Raw genomic sequence first — 15599 nt, 5'->3', positions numbered from 1 at the left:
AAAAGACCACAGATACATCTCTGGCTATGGCAGAAGAATAGAACAATATAAAACAATGTTCAAGCAACAGTAACAAAGTATATTAGACAAAGAACAGAAATCTGCTCTCTTTTCAATGAGAAAATGTACGAGTGGGTATTCTAATATGTTTCCACAACTGAACCACATGCTAAAAGATTACTTCAAATGAGGAAGAGGCTACCCCTATTTAATCCATGGTTTCCCCTTTGAGATTGTCAATTATGTTGCTCGTGTTCTTTGATATGGGCATCCATCTATTCAATAGGAATGGTATTAAGATCACTAACCGATTCAGTTACATCTGTTCAGTAGCCATTAGATTCATGCAGATATGGCATTTAGATCAACCTAACTAAATGCTGATCTGTGCGGACATTCAGGGGGTTTAAATCAGGCCAAAATGAAGGACCCTATCTAAGTTAGTTCACCTGAGTAGGTGAACTTATTTATATCAGAAATTAATTAACCCGATCCAACAAACATCTGCACACGTTTAAGAGTGTAGCCCTATGGCTAGAAAAGCCCAGCTGCTGCCTAGGCAATGCTTCTAGATCCTCCAAGGAGTGTAGGTAATTCAGGAGGTCCACATTTTGCCAGGAATGCTTCAGGAAAGAGCCCTATTCATATTAGGCATGGAAATTACTCAGTAGCAAAGCTTTAGTTATATAGTATGTGTTACTTTAGCTATGCACAATACCTAACAGTCATAGGTCCCTGGCACAGCAGTTAACCAATTAACCATGCCTTAACTTGTTACCCACCCACATGGTAATGCAATTTATGGCATGATAAAACAAGAAATAAGCCACAAAACTATTAAACGAAAAATATGTGTTGACTTTATAGCTGGTTCCTGTTATGCCATTAATTGGACATGTGGCCAGGCTGATTTGGATTTCCAGCCTCAGGGTGTGGTCCCACAGCTGGAAGCTCCATCACCTGATCTGGGTTCTCAGCCACAGAGGGGAACCATGTGCCCTCACAGCTGGAAACCCTTTTAGCTGAAGAGGCTCCCAGCTGTGAGGAAGCACATGGTACACCCTCACAGCTAGGAGCCAGGATCAGCTGATGGAGCTTCCAACTGCAGGAGCTTGCTACTTGTCGGTACAGGGGGAACCAAGGGTTATGATTCTGGGCTCCCCCTGCACTGGCAATATGATGTGATGGAATCTGATGCTGAATCCCACAATCATGCCTTCTACCATGCACACAGAAAACAAGAGGAATCAAGACCATAGAAACAAGAGAGAACAGATAGCACTTTTGGTTGCATCAGTAATCTTTAGCAGGCCACAGAATAAAGCACTTCAATATGAATCCAACAGATACCTGTCACTTAGCCTTCCTTTTCAGAGTCTTAGGGGGCTGGGGTAGTGTATGGGTACTATGATGCATGGTTGACAGCCCAGATGTTGCAAGTCTGAGGCCATAGCAGAAGCTCATGGTGCAGCCACATCAGATTCCAATGAATCTATGAATTCTGCTAAATACCTTGTCACAAGGAAGGAAGGAAAGCCAGAGTTTTCTGCTCCTGTTTCCCAGTTTTCTATCTACCTGCTCTAAAGCCTACCACATAAGAAAGGACTGATGAGACTTAGTTGCCTAACTCCAGGAAGTGGTCCATAGCAAGAAATACTAAATGAAAATAAATACAACTCTCCAACCTGAAGTTAGGTTCCTAATTAAGTTTGAAGGGTGATCCTAAGATCTTCTCAGCATTTCCTGCTGACTAGGTTTTCTAGCTCTTTGCTCAGCTTGCTGACTTCTGCGAATCTAGAACTGGGCATATAAAAGTTAGGTGTTGCAATTCCTAAGTCCATTTGGGTGCATCTACATGTGATGCTATATCGCCATAGCAATGTGCTACAGTCTTCTCATCACCAAATAAATGTATGCTAGGTGTAGGTGTACCATAGATTTGTACAGCAGTATAGTGACATTTTCTGTTTTGATTTCAATCCCCTTCTTAATTATTCCTAAAATCCTATTTGCCTTTTCTTTTACTTCTTCTGAACACTAGGCTGATGTTCTCAGAGAATTATTCACAACAATTTCAAAGTCTCTTTCATGAGTAGTAGCAACTCATGTAGAACCCGTTATCATGCATATACATCTAGAGTTATTTTTTCCATGTGTGTCACTTTTCTCTTAACAACATTGAACTTCATCTACTGTTTTGTTGCCCATTCACATGATTTTATGTGATTTCTCTACAACTCTTCACAATCTGCTTTCTTACTTTGAATAATTTGGTGTCATTATCTGCAAACATGCCCACCTCATAGTCACTCCCTTTTCCAAATAATTTATGAATATGTTAAAGAACACAGACCCAAGTACAGACCACTGGAGGATATGCTTCCCTTCTGATAAATTGCCATATATTTGTCACTCTTTGTTTCCTGTCCCTTAGCCAGTGGCTGATCCACAAGTAGACCTTTCCTGTCCTGCTTTAACAGTCTGCTTTCATTAAGAGCCATTGGCCATGTCCAGATGTCCAGGGGCATAGGCTTGCAGCAGCAAAAATAGCAGCACAAATTTGTGCTGATGCTTTTTGCCTCAGCGCACACCCCTGCGTGCATGCTTTAGTGAGGGACAAATTGTCCTGCTTCAGGCAAACTACTCTTGCCAGCTCCTCCTGGCTCCCAGCATGCTGGAGGAATCAAGGCACAGCTGAAGGAGTGGAGATGCTCTGGCCAGCAGCCACTGTCTCCCTGGAGAAGCGAGCTTCCATGCCTTATGACTCACACTCTTGTCACATGCACTGCACCGCTTTTTTTTTCTGGTGCTTCTTTTTTCTACCAGGATTTCCCAATAGCAAATTTTGGCCCCACACTGCAAATTTGCAGAGCAAGGCATATTTTAACAGTCCCCATGTGTGATTTGTGGCAGTGCAAAGAGGTTTGCAGCACAACAAACTTCACGTGCCTGCATGTCTGAATGTGGCCATTGATGCTAGACTTTGTCAAAACCTTTTTTGGAAAGTCCAGATACATTACATGTGTATCACTCTGATCTATGTACTGGTTAACATCTTCAAAGAACTCTAGTAGCCTGGTTAGGCATACCAACTATTTACAAAAGCTATGTTATCTCTTTTTCAGCAAGTTATATTTATTCATGTGATGGAAAATCCTATTTTTTTATTATTATTTCTAATGATTTTCCAGGAACAGAAGTTAGGTTTACTGGTCTGTAGTCCCCTGAATCTCCTCTGAAGCTCTTTTTAAAGATTGCCTTTACAGTGACTACCCTCCAGTCCTCCAGTACATAGTAAAGTCAGTAGATCTGCAATTTCAAGTTTGAACTCCTTCAGAACTCTTAAGTGAATACCATTTGGCCTTGGTGATTTGTCACTGCTTAATTTATCAATTTCCACTCTGGATCATTCTACTGGCAGCTCAATTTGTGTCAGTTCTACTAATTTGTCCCCTGGAAGGAGTGGCTCTGGTATGGTAAAGTATTATTATTCAGTGAAGCAGATCGTATTCATATTGCTTCAATTACTGATTTTTAATGGGAGTTTTTTTAATGGTCAGACACAGACGCACATAATATGGGAAGATAACATGGGAGTGGAGATTAGTGACTGAAAGTCAATTATGAAAACCAGAAATAACATATTTTTAGCTGCACTGTAAACATCTAATTGTTTTTCAGTGTTGTTTTTCAGGCTACTTTATTGAATATTTTGCATTAATTAAAGCTAGTTTATGAATATTTAGAATCCATCCCACTTTAAAATTATGAAATGTTGGCTGTAGCATGATTTGAACAATCATCTATGTTAAAGAGTAAAAAACCAAGGTCCCTAATTGGCCACATCCAGATGAGTGTGGATGTTTGGTTTCCCAGACGTATGGTTCCCCTTGCACCGCTGCTACTTGTCCCCAGGGAACGCCCATGACACGCATGCTTTGGCATATGGCAAGTTACCCCGGGGATGGTAGGGGAGGCTGGGCCAGCCTGATGCTGGCCCCAGCAGCCTTACCAGGGGTCCTGGGGGCCTTCCGTGGCTGCAGCAGAGATGATGGCAGGTGCTGGCAGCTGCAGCCACTACTATTTTTGTTCTCCTCCTCCCCCTATCCCTAAATTGAGTGACTGAGGCTGCTGTCCTGGTCATCCTCCCAGCCCCCCTTAGTTATGCAATTGTTTCTGGATGCATCCACTTTATTCTCCATGGTGCCAGAGCTGCTAACTAAATCACTTTCATGAGGCTATATGGGGACATTGATCCCCTGCACTACTAAATCAGACTAGGACACATCCAGGGGGGATCCAGAGTGGGATTGGATTGGACCATGCCAGGGAAGCCTTTGGTGACAAATCCCCAAAGCAGGTAAGAATCCCACCCGCTTTCTTGCCATGCGCAAGGGCAGGTCCACTCCCCACCCTTCCCCTGCTCCCCTGCCTGTGGCAGCTGCTTTCCCTGCTGTCCCAGGTTGAGAAAGATTCAAAGCCACTCCTGCCTGCTACAGCCAGACTTCATGTGGTCTGGGCTCAGCTAGGAACAGTGACAGTGGGAGCAGCGATGGGCAGAGGAGGTAAATTCCCACTTCCTGTACCTGTTCCCAGGGGAGTGTCACTAAGCCCAGCCCCCCACTACCCTGGCTGAAGTGGGCAGGAGCAGCCTGGAAGCTTCCCCTGTCTCCACCTGGGACAGAGAGGAAAACAGCAGGGACGAGGGTGGAGGGGAGTATGGAGAGAGGAGGGGATGTGCCTTTGAGCACAGAGGGGAAGGGGGGATGTTTTACCTGCTTTGGAGACCTTAAATGGTGCAATCTGCATTGGTGAATTGTGAGGAAGGAGGCTGGGAGTTGGGGTGCAGCCACTCCTGAAGCATGGAAGCTGCTACCATACCCCTAAATCCTTGATTCATCTCTGGAAAGAACCTAGTCTTTCAAGAACTTTTGGGATTTAAGTTATTTTACTTTATTAGCATTTGAAAATCAAAGTAACAGATCATTATCGCTTGTTCCCACCAAGAGGTCACCCTCCTAGGAAATCAAAAGCTAAGTGTCAGTACATTGTGAAACATAAGAAATGATGTTATCAGGACAATTAACACAGTAAGATTATGCTAAAGTGGTTCTTCCACAACTTAAACATAACCTCTGTCTGTGTTGCACATTGATAAAAGTTTATTTTTATTGCTGATTTCTGTATAAAATTCTTAATCCAAACAAAGCTTTTTAATGGTTCCTGTCATAATTAATAACATGGACTCCTAAGTTTAATTTTACATAGCTCTCTTTTTCATCCAGTCATACATGTTGTTGCACATTTGGTCAACATAGAGCGATATCATATAAGCCAGTCAAAGGAAGCAGGGGAGTTACAGAATAAACTTTCTGGACTTGGCAAGAACCCAAATGAAAGCTACTTGAACCCAATCAGAGATTATGAAACAGTAAGTTGTTATTTTGTTCTCTTTGGTTATCCTCATGGGAAAAGATTTCCTTTGTGGATCATTTTGGCAGTAAGACTAGATTTCAAGACCTTTACCAGAGCAAGGAGGTGCTGCTAAAGGTTGACCTCCATGTCAGCTGAAAACACTTACTCAGAAATGCAATTTTCAGGCTACCAAGTTAAGAAAAGTACATATACTCTTTTAATTAGTTTAGGCATAAGGCAACTGGTTTGGAGATACAGGCTGCCTACAGATGTTTAGGACCTCACTCTAATTCATGGTGCTTTATATAAAGTGCCATGAGTTAGAGCCCTCCCCTCCCCTCCCCTCCTGCCCCCAACCCAACAGACATTCACTTTTTGGGTCAGGAGGTAAGGAGGGAGCGGGGCTGGAGTCTGCATGCACCAGCCTTGGCCAGCAGGCAGGGTCCTCCAGTCACCTCTGAGGAGACTGCTGAACCACCCCTCTCCCCATCCCTGCCCCACACCCCCAGCTCTTGGGCTGTCAGTGTAGGGGGGATAATGGCAACATGGAACTGCTGGCTGCTTTGAATGGCCAGGGCTGAGGTGGAGGAGGGGATGGAGCAGAGCTCCCTCATCTCACAGGCCCCAGCTAGGGTCTTGGGAGTGTGGGGCCAGGCTCACAAGGCAGGGGGGCTCCATCCCACCCTGCCTCCCCCACCTCAGCTCTGGCCATTCAAAGCAGATGGCAGCTCTGTGCTGGCTGCACCCTCCCCTTCCTACTCCCCGTCCTTCCCCTGCTTACAGCCCCGAGGGCAGGATGGAGCTGGTGCTTGCCAGGGAGACCACCAGCTCAGCCCTGCAGAGTGGGAAAAATTAACCCTGGAGGAACACAACTTCACTAAGGCACTGTACCTCATTTAACCAGGGTTCATTTTTCATGCAATCAGCCATTTTAAAAGCATTCTGCAGCCAGGCATATGAGTTTGTCATGGATGTAGAATACTTTCAGGAGCCCAATCATGTGAAAAATGTAATTTTGTGTAAGCACCCAAATGGTGTCACAATTAGTGGAAAATACAATAACCCTGCCAAAGACTTCAAAAATTAAGTTACTGATATGTGGAATATTATGAAATACCTCCTCTCCGACAGCGAGAAGGCAATAACTTAAATTTTGTGGGTGAAGCATTAATAGCACATAATAAGATTTATTTTACAGCTTGAATTTGGCTTTCAGTGGGTTCATCTACACATGCAATTAATGTGCCTGAATTTTCTGCATGAACTGCACCTGGGCATGCATCTGAACGTACACTCATCAGAAGCAAATTTGCTCCCATTGGAAGCAGATCAGTCCAAGTTGCTCCCGCCCTGCTCTGCCCCCCACCCTGCAGCACCCAGGGGGGAACTTCAGGCTGCCCCAGGTACCATCCCTGGGCTGGCAAGGGACACAGAGGCCAGTCCCAATCTCTGCAGGGTGGAGGGAGCTGTCCTGGCTCTGGGGGCAGCTCCCCAACTGTGGGGAGATTGGACTGGTCCCTATCTCTGCAGGGTGGAAGGAGCTGTCCTAGTTGCAGAGCAGCTCCCTCCCTGCTGTGTGGAAATTGGGGCTTAGACATGCAGCAATGCCCCCCTGCTGCCTGGGCTGACCGGGAGCAAATTGCTTCTGGTCTGGGTCTACATGTGGGCTTCAGCACATTAGTTAATGTGCTGTTTTTCTAATATCTGTAAGTACTGGTACTAGCAAATGGCACATTAGATTAATTTAATGCACAGTAATTGATGCACATGTGTAGATGGTGACACTTAGTCTAATGTTCAGTAAAGCATCTCGTGTAGACTTACCCAGTGTGTAAGATATTTATTTTGGGGCTCAATTCAACGTGGTTACATAAGGAATCAACTTCACTGACTTAATTGGTCTCAGGGCCTGTCTACACAGGGAACGAATGAAGTTAAAATGCACAAAGGCACTCCCTAGTGATGAATGCATGTGTCCACATGGGAAGCTGTGGCTATTGTGCTTTAAATTCATTCCCTAGCTTATTTTATGATAGCTTCGCTGTGTAGAGAAACCCTTTCTTTTGATATACACCAATGGACAACAGCAATTTTTTTCCCCTCAGTGACTGCAGGTTAATCTATCTGAAGTTACTTGATTTTATTTTCACAATTATGTGACTGTTGCACCTGAAAAAATCAAATCTAAATAACTAAAAAACAGAATATGTAAAATGTTGATCAACAAACTACTTCCGTAGCACCAAATGACCATACCTGTAGGTCTTAATCTGAAAGCTGGTATGCTGGACAGGTCTCTCTGATGAGCAAAGGAAGGAAATTCAGAACCCATGCTGAAAAACCCCTGCCCCCAAGCTCTGGCTGCTCATATAGTGAATTCATCAATGAAGAAAAAAAGTTTTTAAAGGAAGACCAATCCAGTCATATCTTGAGCCATTTACTTCTGTGTGCTCTGGGATAAGCCTTGTCTGTCAAGATTTAAGTGGGAATTAGGCACCTTGATACCTTTGAGAATTACTGTCTAAGTTTCCTAAGATTCTTCTCCAACTTCTCACATTATAATGACATACTTTTATGGCAACTTGCACAATTACATGGTAACTAAATGGCGGATCCCAAGATAGCTTATATTTAAACCATTTTAAATTTATTTTCACATTTCTTTTATCATCCACTCGCATTTCAGTGTTTAAATGTTGTTCATAATTTATTCAGGGCAAATTCATTCACATGCCAACAAAAGATTGCTGCCACCTTCACAGAAGAAAGTTCTGAAGCGGCAATTTAAGTTTACTTTTCAGTTTAGCTGTGCCCCTGCAGTAGCAGCATATGAAGAAGCTTTGACATTTTTCATTGTTTCATCTCAACATTCAAACTAGCCACTTTAATGTAAATGTTCAAAATATCACCTAGATCAATCCTGTTAACATGTAATAGGATCTGAACATATTCTTCACAGGCACCAATTTGAAAATATACTGTATTCTGTCAAATGTGAACATTTAAAAGAGTGGTTTTATTGTAAAAAGTGTCTCTAAAATAGTACTGTGGAATTTTTCTCTCAAGGATTTCCATATCAAATGAGTTCCCTTTACAAGTGAAAAATATTCTTCTTTATAACCCTGCTAAGTCAACTCGGGATCTGGAAGACAAGCTGAGTTTTTTCACTCTTTCTTATCAACACCATTGGCACTGATTCTTCACGACAAATGATGCTTGCAGTTTGCACACTACAACTAAATTTGATCTGATTCCAGTTCTGTTTTGTTTCTGTGTCATTATGCTGATTTTGTTGGAGTTACTTCTGATTTACTCGCTGACACTTGCCACATCTACACAAGATGCTTACTGCACAGTAGCTCATTACTACTGCGCAGTAGTGTCACATGGCATGAACCATGACAAGACGCTACTGCACAGTAGTATTGAGCTACTGCGTAGTCAGCATCACCAGTAAGCCATGTGAGGATGCTACTGCACAGTAACACCAGTCATTTAGAACTTGGGTATGTAAGTACTAAATGATGGTGCAGTAACAACTGCGCAGTCAGTGTCTCGTGTAGACAGCTACTGAGATCAGCATCTCTGTCATTGTCTTGAAATTGTGTCCTCTCTCGTACCAGAGCAGTCCCATTGCATTTTGGTGGGTTTGCACTGATGTGACTGATTGACTCTAAGATCTGTTAATGTTAATACATGAGAATAAATAGAATCTAGCCCATTCTTTTTTTAGCTGTATTTGTCCTTCAGTGATAACAGGAGTTAGTATTAATATGAAAAAAGAGAAAAAAAATACTAGAAATTGCTGTCACTAAAGTCAGCACGTGGACCTCTGGATATGCACAAGAACCTGATTTAGCAAGTGATAGATTGCCCTTTTACCCAGCAACTTTTCAGACTACAATTACACTTTATGGTGAAATAGGTGCAAATTATCACTGTGGTTTGTATAGCTTGTAGGCTATTGAGCATCCCTCAGTTATCTCCCTCAAAATGACGGGAAGTATTCAGTGACGTTCTGATTATTACCTCCTTTTTATGTGCTCTCATCTGTAGTAATTTCCTCTCTTTTCTGAGAGTGTAACAAAAATATATAAAAGCATTATTGGGATTATGTAATTTCCTTTTATCAGTTCCTGAAAAAAAACCTGTAGTTAATATTTATGGTCATATCTAGCATAAACCTAAATGATGATTTTTTTCCCCCATGCAACCTATATTATACAAGTATAGAAATAATGTTTGGTTTCATTGTTTATATTCATTCTTATGTTGAAAATGTATCTTTGATTTAGTTTTTGTATATAATAATCTGTTCTTATTCTAGAACACAACAGCTGAGATACTAACTACTATAGCTGGAGTAACGGGCGTTGTAATCACTGTGACTTTAGTTCTGATCTTGACGTCTTCTACAGAAATCATCAGACGGTCATTCTTTGAGGTGTTCTGGTATACCCATCACCTATTCCTGCTTTTCTTTATTGGTTTGGTTATCCATGGAATGGGGTGAGTACATATATAGCTATATTGGGATATATATCATATGCTGAGTTAATATGATGATATAAGGTCTCTGGGATCAAATGTGATTCAAATCTCTCTCTGTCCTTGTGTGTGTAAAAGACACATATATTATTCTAGATATAGATCTTGTTTAGTGTGATTAAAGAGCCGTTTATTTTTGAGAAAGAAAACAATAGATGATGGATATTGGCAACTCAAATGAGTTTACAAGTTTCTTTTCTCTATGTCTCTTATTTTAGAGAACCATACTATTTTATAGGATTTTCTGGATTTTTTTATTACAATCTGCAGAGCACTCACTTAGAAGTAAATTCTAAAGAGTTATATACTTAGAGTACAGCATTTTTTTCCTAGGAATTAGATTATTCATTCAAATATTCTCTTTACCAAGGAAATATTTTTTTTTAAATGTCAATTTGTTAGTATTTATGATCATTCATTACTGGGAATTGGAAACATTCTGAATTAAGAATCAAATCTTGATCCAAATCAGTGAATGATGGATAGATTTTATGTTAATGGCTCTGCACAAGCATTTTTGAGAGTTTATTGGGCTGATTGATAAATTACTGCATGGTTTTACCATGCAATAATGTTTGCTGAGACCTTTCTCCGCATGTGGCTCCGCAGCCATGGGTTGGCCACCCCTGATTTTCTAGCCCATCCCTCTCCCTCACAGTACTCATTCAACAATACTTCAACCAGACCTGACAAAGACTTGTCTAATCTGCTGTTCATAATTTCCAGTGATGGAGATTCCATAGCCTCACTAGGTGACTCCCTGGGCACTGGGCCTCTTGGCCCTGTCTCTGTCCTGCTCTGGGCACTGCTAGGATCTCCTTCACCCCTGATAGTCCCAACCCTAACCACCAATCTTAAACTATAACAAAGAAAGGAGCCCTTTGGCTATAACACAACACAAAGACAGGCTCAAGGCTTAATTAAACCCTCTTTTTACTGGGTAAGCCAACACTGTAAGGACAAAGTCATGCTATCACTTTAACACAGGCAGGTCCACACAAGCAGCCATGCAAGGAAAGAGAATGGGTTGTTGCTTTCACACAAGCAAAATCCTCCCTGCTCAGAGCAAACAAATCTCTGTCTGGGCGTTTCCTAACCCAGGTCTCAATCTGCTCCCAAAGGTTGTGTCCCCTGCCTGAGCTCCCCAGTTGTTATTCTGTGTCCCTGTGATGGCCTGGCTCCCTGTGGAACTTTCTCTGGCTGCTGCTCTTCTCACAGAGCTCTATCCTCTGACTGCATCAGGGCCTGCCGTTATCTACCCCATCCATCATCACACCTGGAGCTGGTGAATTACTGGCTCTCAGGTGTTTGCCCTTTTTGCTAAGGAGCTTCTCTCCCTCGCTGCAGCTGCCTATATTTATAGTCTGCAAATCTTATCTTGGATTTTTTTTTTTTTATATACACAGTGGCCATCCTCGTGTGTTTTCTCCTTTGTCGGTAACAGGAGTCTCTGGCTCCCTGTTACACTTCCTTGTTGCAAAAGTCCATTTTTTACTGTACCCAGAGAACTTTGACAGCAGTTTATAAACTTCTTATTTGCAGTAATATTTTATATACTTGAAGACTGTTATCATATCTCCCCTCAGTCTTCTCTAACCAAACTCAGTTCTTTTAATCTTCATTTTTCTTGCTCTCCTCTAGACTCATGTAATTAGTTCAGCTCTTTCTTGAAGTGCAGTACTCAAAACTGGACAGAAAGGGTAGAAACCTATTCATTTTACGTACCCATATGGCAGTTACTCATTAAGTGCCATTTTGGCACTTAATACTCAGTCTATGATCCTATTGCACGTGTCATCTGGATGCTTAAGTGGATGGACATATAGTTACTGGGCATGTACAATAGGCTTCAGGCTGGCCAGAAAGTTTTGTGATCATATACATGATCTGAGCATAAGTTCCAGATTTATAGCCCTGCCAAAACATGGAGGAAAATACTCTACTGTGTTTTAGCACAGTGATCCAGGCACTTCCCAGGGAAATGGGGGCCCAAAAATTCCGGTTCCCTAAACAAGGGGCTTGACCCTGCAATTCTTTGGATTCTTGACATAGTACTTGAACCACCAGGCCACAGGTAAAGCACTATCCAAGACTTTCACAAACCTGAGCCACTGCATTTTGCATTTAATATTCATTGGTTTGAGAGAAGTGGGGAATGCTATATTCAAAGAAATTCACTAAATTAAACTTCTCTATCATAAAGAAGCTAAAATGCAAACATGTTCAAAAAAACATATATCTCATCTAGGCTCTTCACAGTCATTTGGTGGTCCTCAGTTGCATTGCTTAAAGCTGCAACGGAAAGAGATTGGATGTTATTATTAGGTACTGTTATTTTCCTGAGTGACAATGGATGCTCAGACACAGGGGAGGATAAGCTCTATCCCTTCCAAGGGTTGCTTTCTAACTTATCAACAGGCAGATCTAGCATACCATTTACGTGTAGGCTAGGAACAGATGCTGTATTTGTTCTGGGAACAGTTATGTCTATGCTTGTCCTGGAACAGAAAGATTGTGGGACTGGCATATACACACACTAGTCTTCCAGTCAGGATTTAGTGAATGACTGCATGTACTACTGCTTTTCTGCCAGCAATTCAATACTGCAATTCTGGTATAACCATTCAGATACACTTTGGGATGTCTTGGATGTAGTTCTGTTAGCACTTCTTATCTCACAAGGATTTGTCCTGAGACCAAAAGACATAGATGTCTTGAATGACTGCACTTTCCAGAGTTCAAGTGGTGTTTGCATATGCTTTATAGGATGACATACACACTGCAGTAAATAGGTTAATGATTAAAATCTTAAAGAAAGAAATATCCCTGAAACAGTAGGACAGAATAGCACTGGGACAGCCAACCAGTATACTTAGCTTCAGGTATTCCATCTTTGCAGTCAGTACAGTAAGCATGCCATTATCTCAGTGGAAAGGAACATATTAAATATGAATACCTTTGTTTTTATGTTAAGTCAGCTGGTCCGAGGTCAGACACCTCAGAGTCTGTTGCTACACAATGTCACTTATTGTAAAGATCACTGCTCAGAATGGAAGAAAGCTACTCAGTGCCCTTTGCCACAGTTTTCAGGCAACCAGCCTGTGGTAAGTATGTGAATATGTTGTCTGTATATTTGTCCTTGTCTTGTAGGGAGGCTAAAAGCCTTAATGTAAAGATAACCAACCTATTGCATGCATACCACAAGTGTCATGGGTAGCTGCTGTGTATGGTGCATGAACCCTGGGTATTCAGTAAAGGGAGATCTTGGAATAGAGGCATGGACTCAAAGCCTCTGGCCACATGAAACAGAGCAGGGGCTCCTCTGGGGGCTGGGATCAGAGTGACACTTGGGGAGCCAGTGTGGCATATCTTGTGGCATACCTGCCAAAAGGTTTGGCCAACACTGGCTAAATAGATTGAGCACCACATGAGGAAATAGGATACTTGGGCCCTAGTCCTGCATCTGTTGCTGGCACTGTAGACCAAACCTGGGAAAATCATTTCACTTATCTGTGACTTGGTTTTTCTCTCTTTATTATGAGGATGATGATATCTACCTCCTTTATAAAGTGCCTTTCTGCAGATGAAGAGTGCCACACAAAACTTTGGGATTATTATATTTTCTTAACATTTATTTTTGGTCAAGGGTAGACCCAAGCTTAGGTGGCCCATTTGGATAGTACGGTCAGTGCACACCAGCATCTGTAATCCACAGCACACAGCAGGTAATGTATGTGGTTAATGTCACATCTAGGGGTGCATACACACATATTAGTTGACTTAAAATAAGGTGACTTAACTAAGTCAACTTAAGCCACATCAGAGCATACACACATATAGTTGACATAGTTCACAAGGGGCATGTGTAGACAAAATGAGAGGCATAAGTGCACGACACTTTAAATCGGGTTAAATGCTTTTGCACTACTTTAATGTTGTTGGTATTTGTATACGTTGGCAGCATATTGCACATTAATTCCAGCCACTTTAGCACATTTGGCAGCATAACACTCCTTAAATTACTTTGGGGCACAGCAAACTAAAACACCTCCAAGGAGTTTTAGTTTGTTGCCCTCCAGCCACAGAGTGGAGCACTGGGCTCCATGCGGCTCAGGGACTGTGCAGGCAGTCCTTCCCTCTGCAGCTGTGGTGCCCCCTGGGACCACCTGAGCTGGGTGCTGCCTGGGGGGGGTGGTGCTGCTGCCACAGAGGAAAGCCCCAACCCTGCAGCCCAGGGACTGCTCTGCCTGCCGGCAGCTTGCCCTCCCCTCCCTGCCACCGGCAAGGCAGGTAAGACACAGATATACATGACACAGGGGTTTACTTCACCCTAAATTGAAGTGGTGTTTTTAAAAACCCACCGCTTCAACTTAGGGCCCCCATTTCATCTACACACACCCAAGATGGATACCACTAAGTCGACTCAACTAATGTGACTCAAGATAATACACCTCGGAGGTGTAGTATCTGCACCACATTTAAGTTGACTCTGCTACATGTACATTAAGTTGCTTTAACTGTCAGAAAGTTAGTACCTGTGTAAGTACCCCAGCTGTCTTTGAATCCTTAGCCTAAATAACCAGGAACCTATTTACAGTCGGGCTGATGATGGCTGTGCAAGTCTAACTTGAATCACATTTTTGGATCTGTAGTAAGATGACTTTACTGCTCCATCACAGCACCCTTTCTATTAAAAAAAAATCCATTATGAACTCCTTTTTTTATATTGGTCATTCATTTTTCATTCAGTATCAACGATGTTGTTGAGGCATTCATCATAGAAGTATAAAGACAGTCCTTGTCTGAAGAACATGTAGGCAAAAGGATAGACAAATAGAAATATTGTGCAACAGGAAATGCAGAGATTTAGATAAGAGATTTTTTTTCTGTTTTTGCACCAGGAGAAATGATTGAAAACACAGAGAGAAGTTAGAAATAAAATTATGTCCTTGCTTTGGGTTATGTAGTTCCCACCATGCCTCTCTAAAATCCTACACTAGATGAAAAGGACAGAATTAGTAGTGGGGAATTAAAAGGGAAAAGTGGAAAAACAAGAAAAATGTCCCACAGAATGCTGGTTTGCAGGATTGCAAATCCATTTGGGGGGGGGGGGGTAATTAAATGGCAGACCTGTGTAGCATGTCAGATGTCTATCAGCTAAAGAAAACTATTTAACATTTCAAATGTAGGTATTTTGGGCTGCTCAGATGCTGTTTTCTTCAAAATGAAAAAATATAGAGAGAAATTTTAAAATAAAGGAAAAATTAACATTCAGTATCTAATATTGCTCTCAATGGCTGACATTGATTTTTCTTAAACTAAACTATTGTTAGCCCTATCCAACCCACATATTAATGAGGAAGCAAATGCCTTTCTAAAATTTCAGCTACAATGTCCCCATAAAAATCAATACAGAGCTATGTACTGTGAATACAGACTGAAGCTTGCTTCCAGCAGCATGCCCTGATGTTAATTATCATCAAGTTAACTTGTGAACTTATCCTTCTCTCTGTTATGTCTCCTTGCCACACCTTCCTGCATACTCAAAGCCATATTTACAAAGTCACATTATTTTAATGGATTGTGATAATACCATATGAAACATAGATCATCCCTTAGAATGTTATATTGCTGGA

General features: G+C 41.9%; 1 protein-coding gene across 1 annotated transcript in view; it reads left to right on the top strand.

The window, feature by feature from the left end:
* The window catches only part of NOX3 (NADPH oxidase 3), an 80956-nt gene that overhangs the window by 25731 nt on the left and 39626 nt on the right, over positions 1-15599 (top strand). Inside the window, exons 5-7 of the mRNA XM_059724171.1 lie at positions 5286-5431; positions 9743-9924; positions 12938-13067. Coding sequence (XP_059580154.1) covers positions 5286-5431; positions 9743-9924; positions 12938-13067 — 458 coding nt within the window. The remainder of the gene's footprint in view (positions 1-5285; positions 5432-9742; positions 9925-12937; positions 13068-15599) is intronic.

Source organism: Alligator mississippiensis, chromosome 1 (assembly GCF_030867095.1).
Source record: "Alligator mississippiensis isolate rAllMis1 chromosome 1, rAllMis1, whole genome shotgun sequence".
Lineage (NCBI taxonomy): Eukaryota > Metazoa > Chordata > Crocodylia > Alligatoridae > Alligator > Alligator mississippiensis.
Note: the sequence above shows the minus strand (reverse complement) of the source record. Positions and strands in the feature narration are given on the sequence as shown.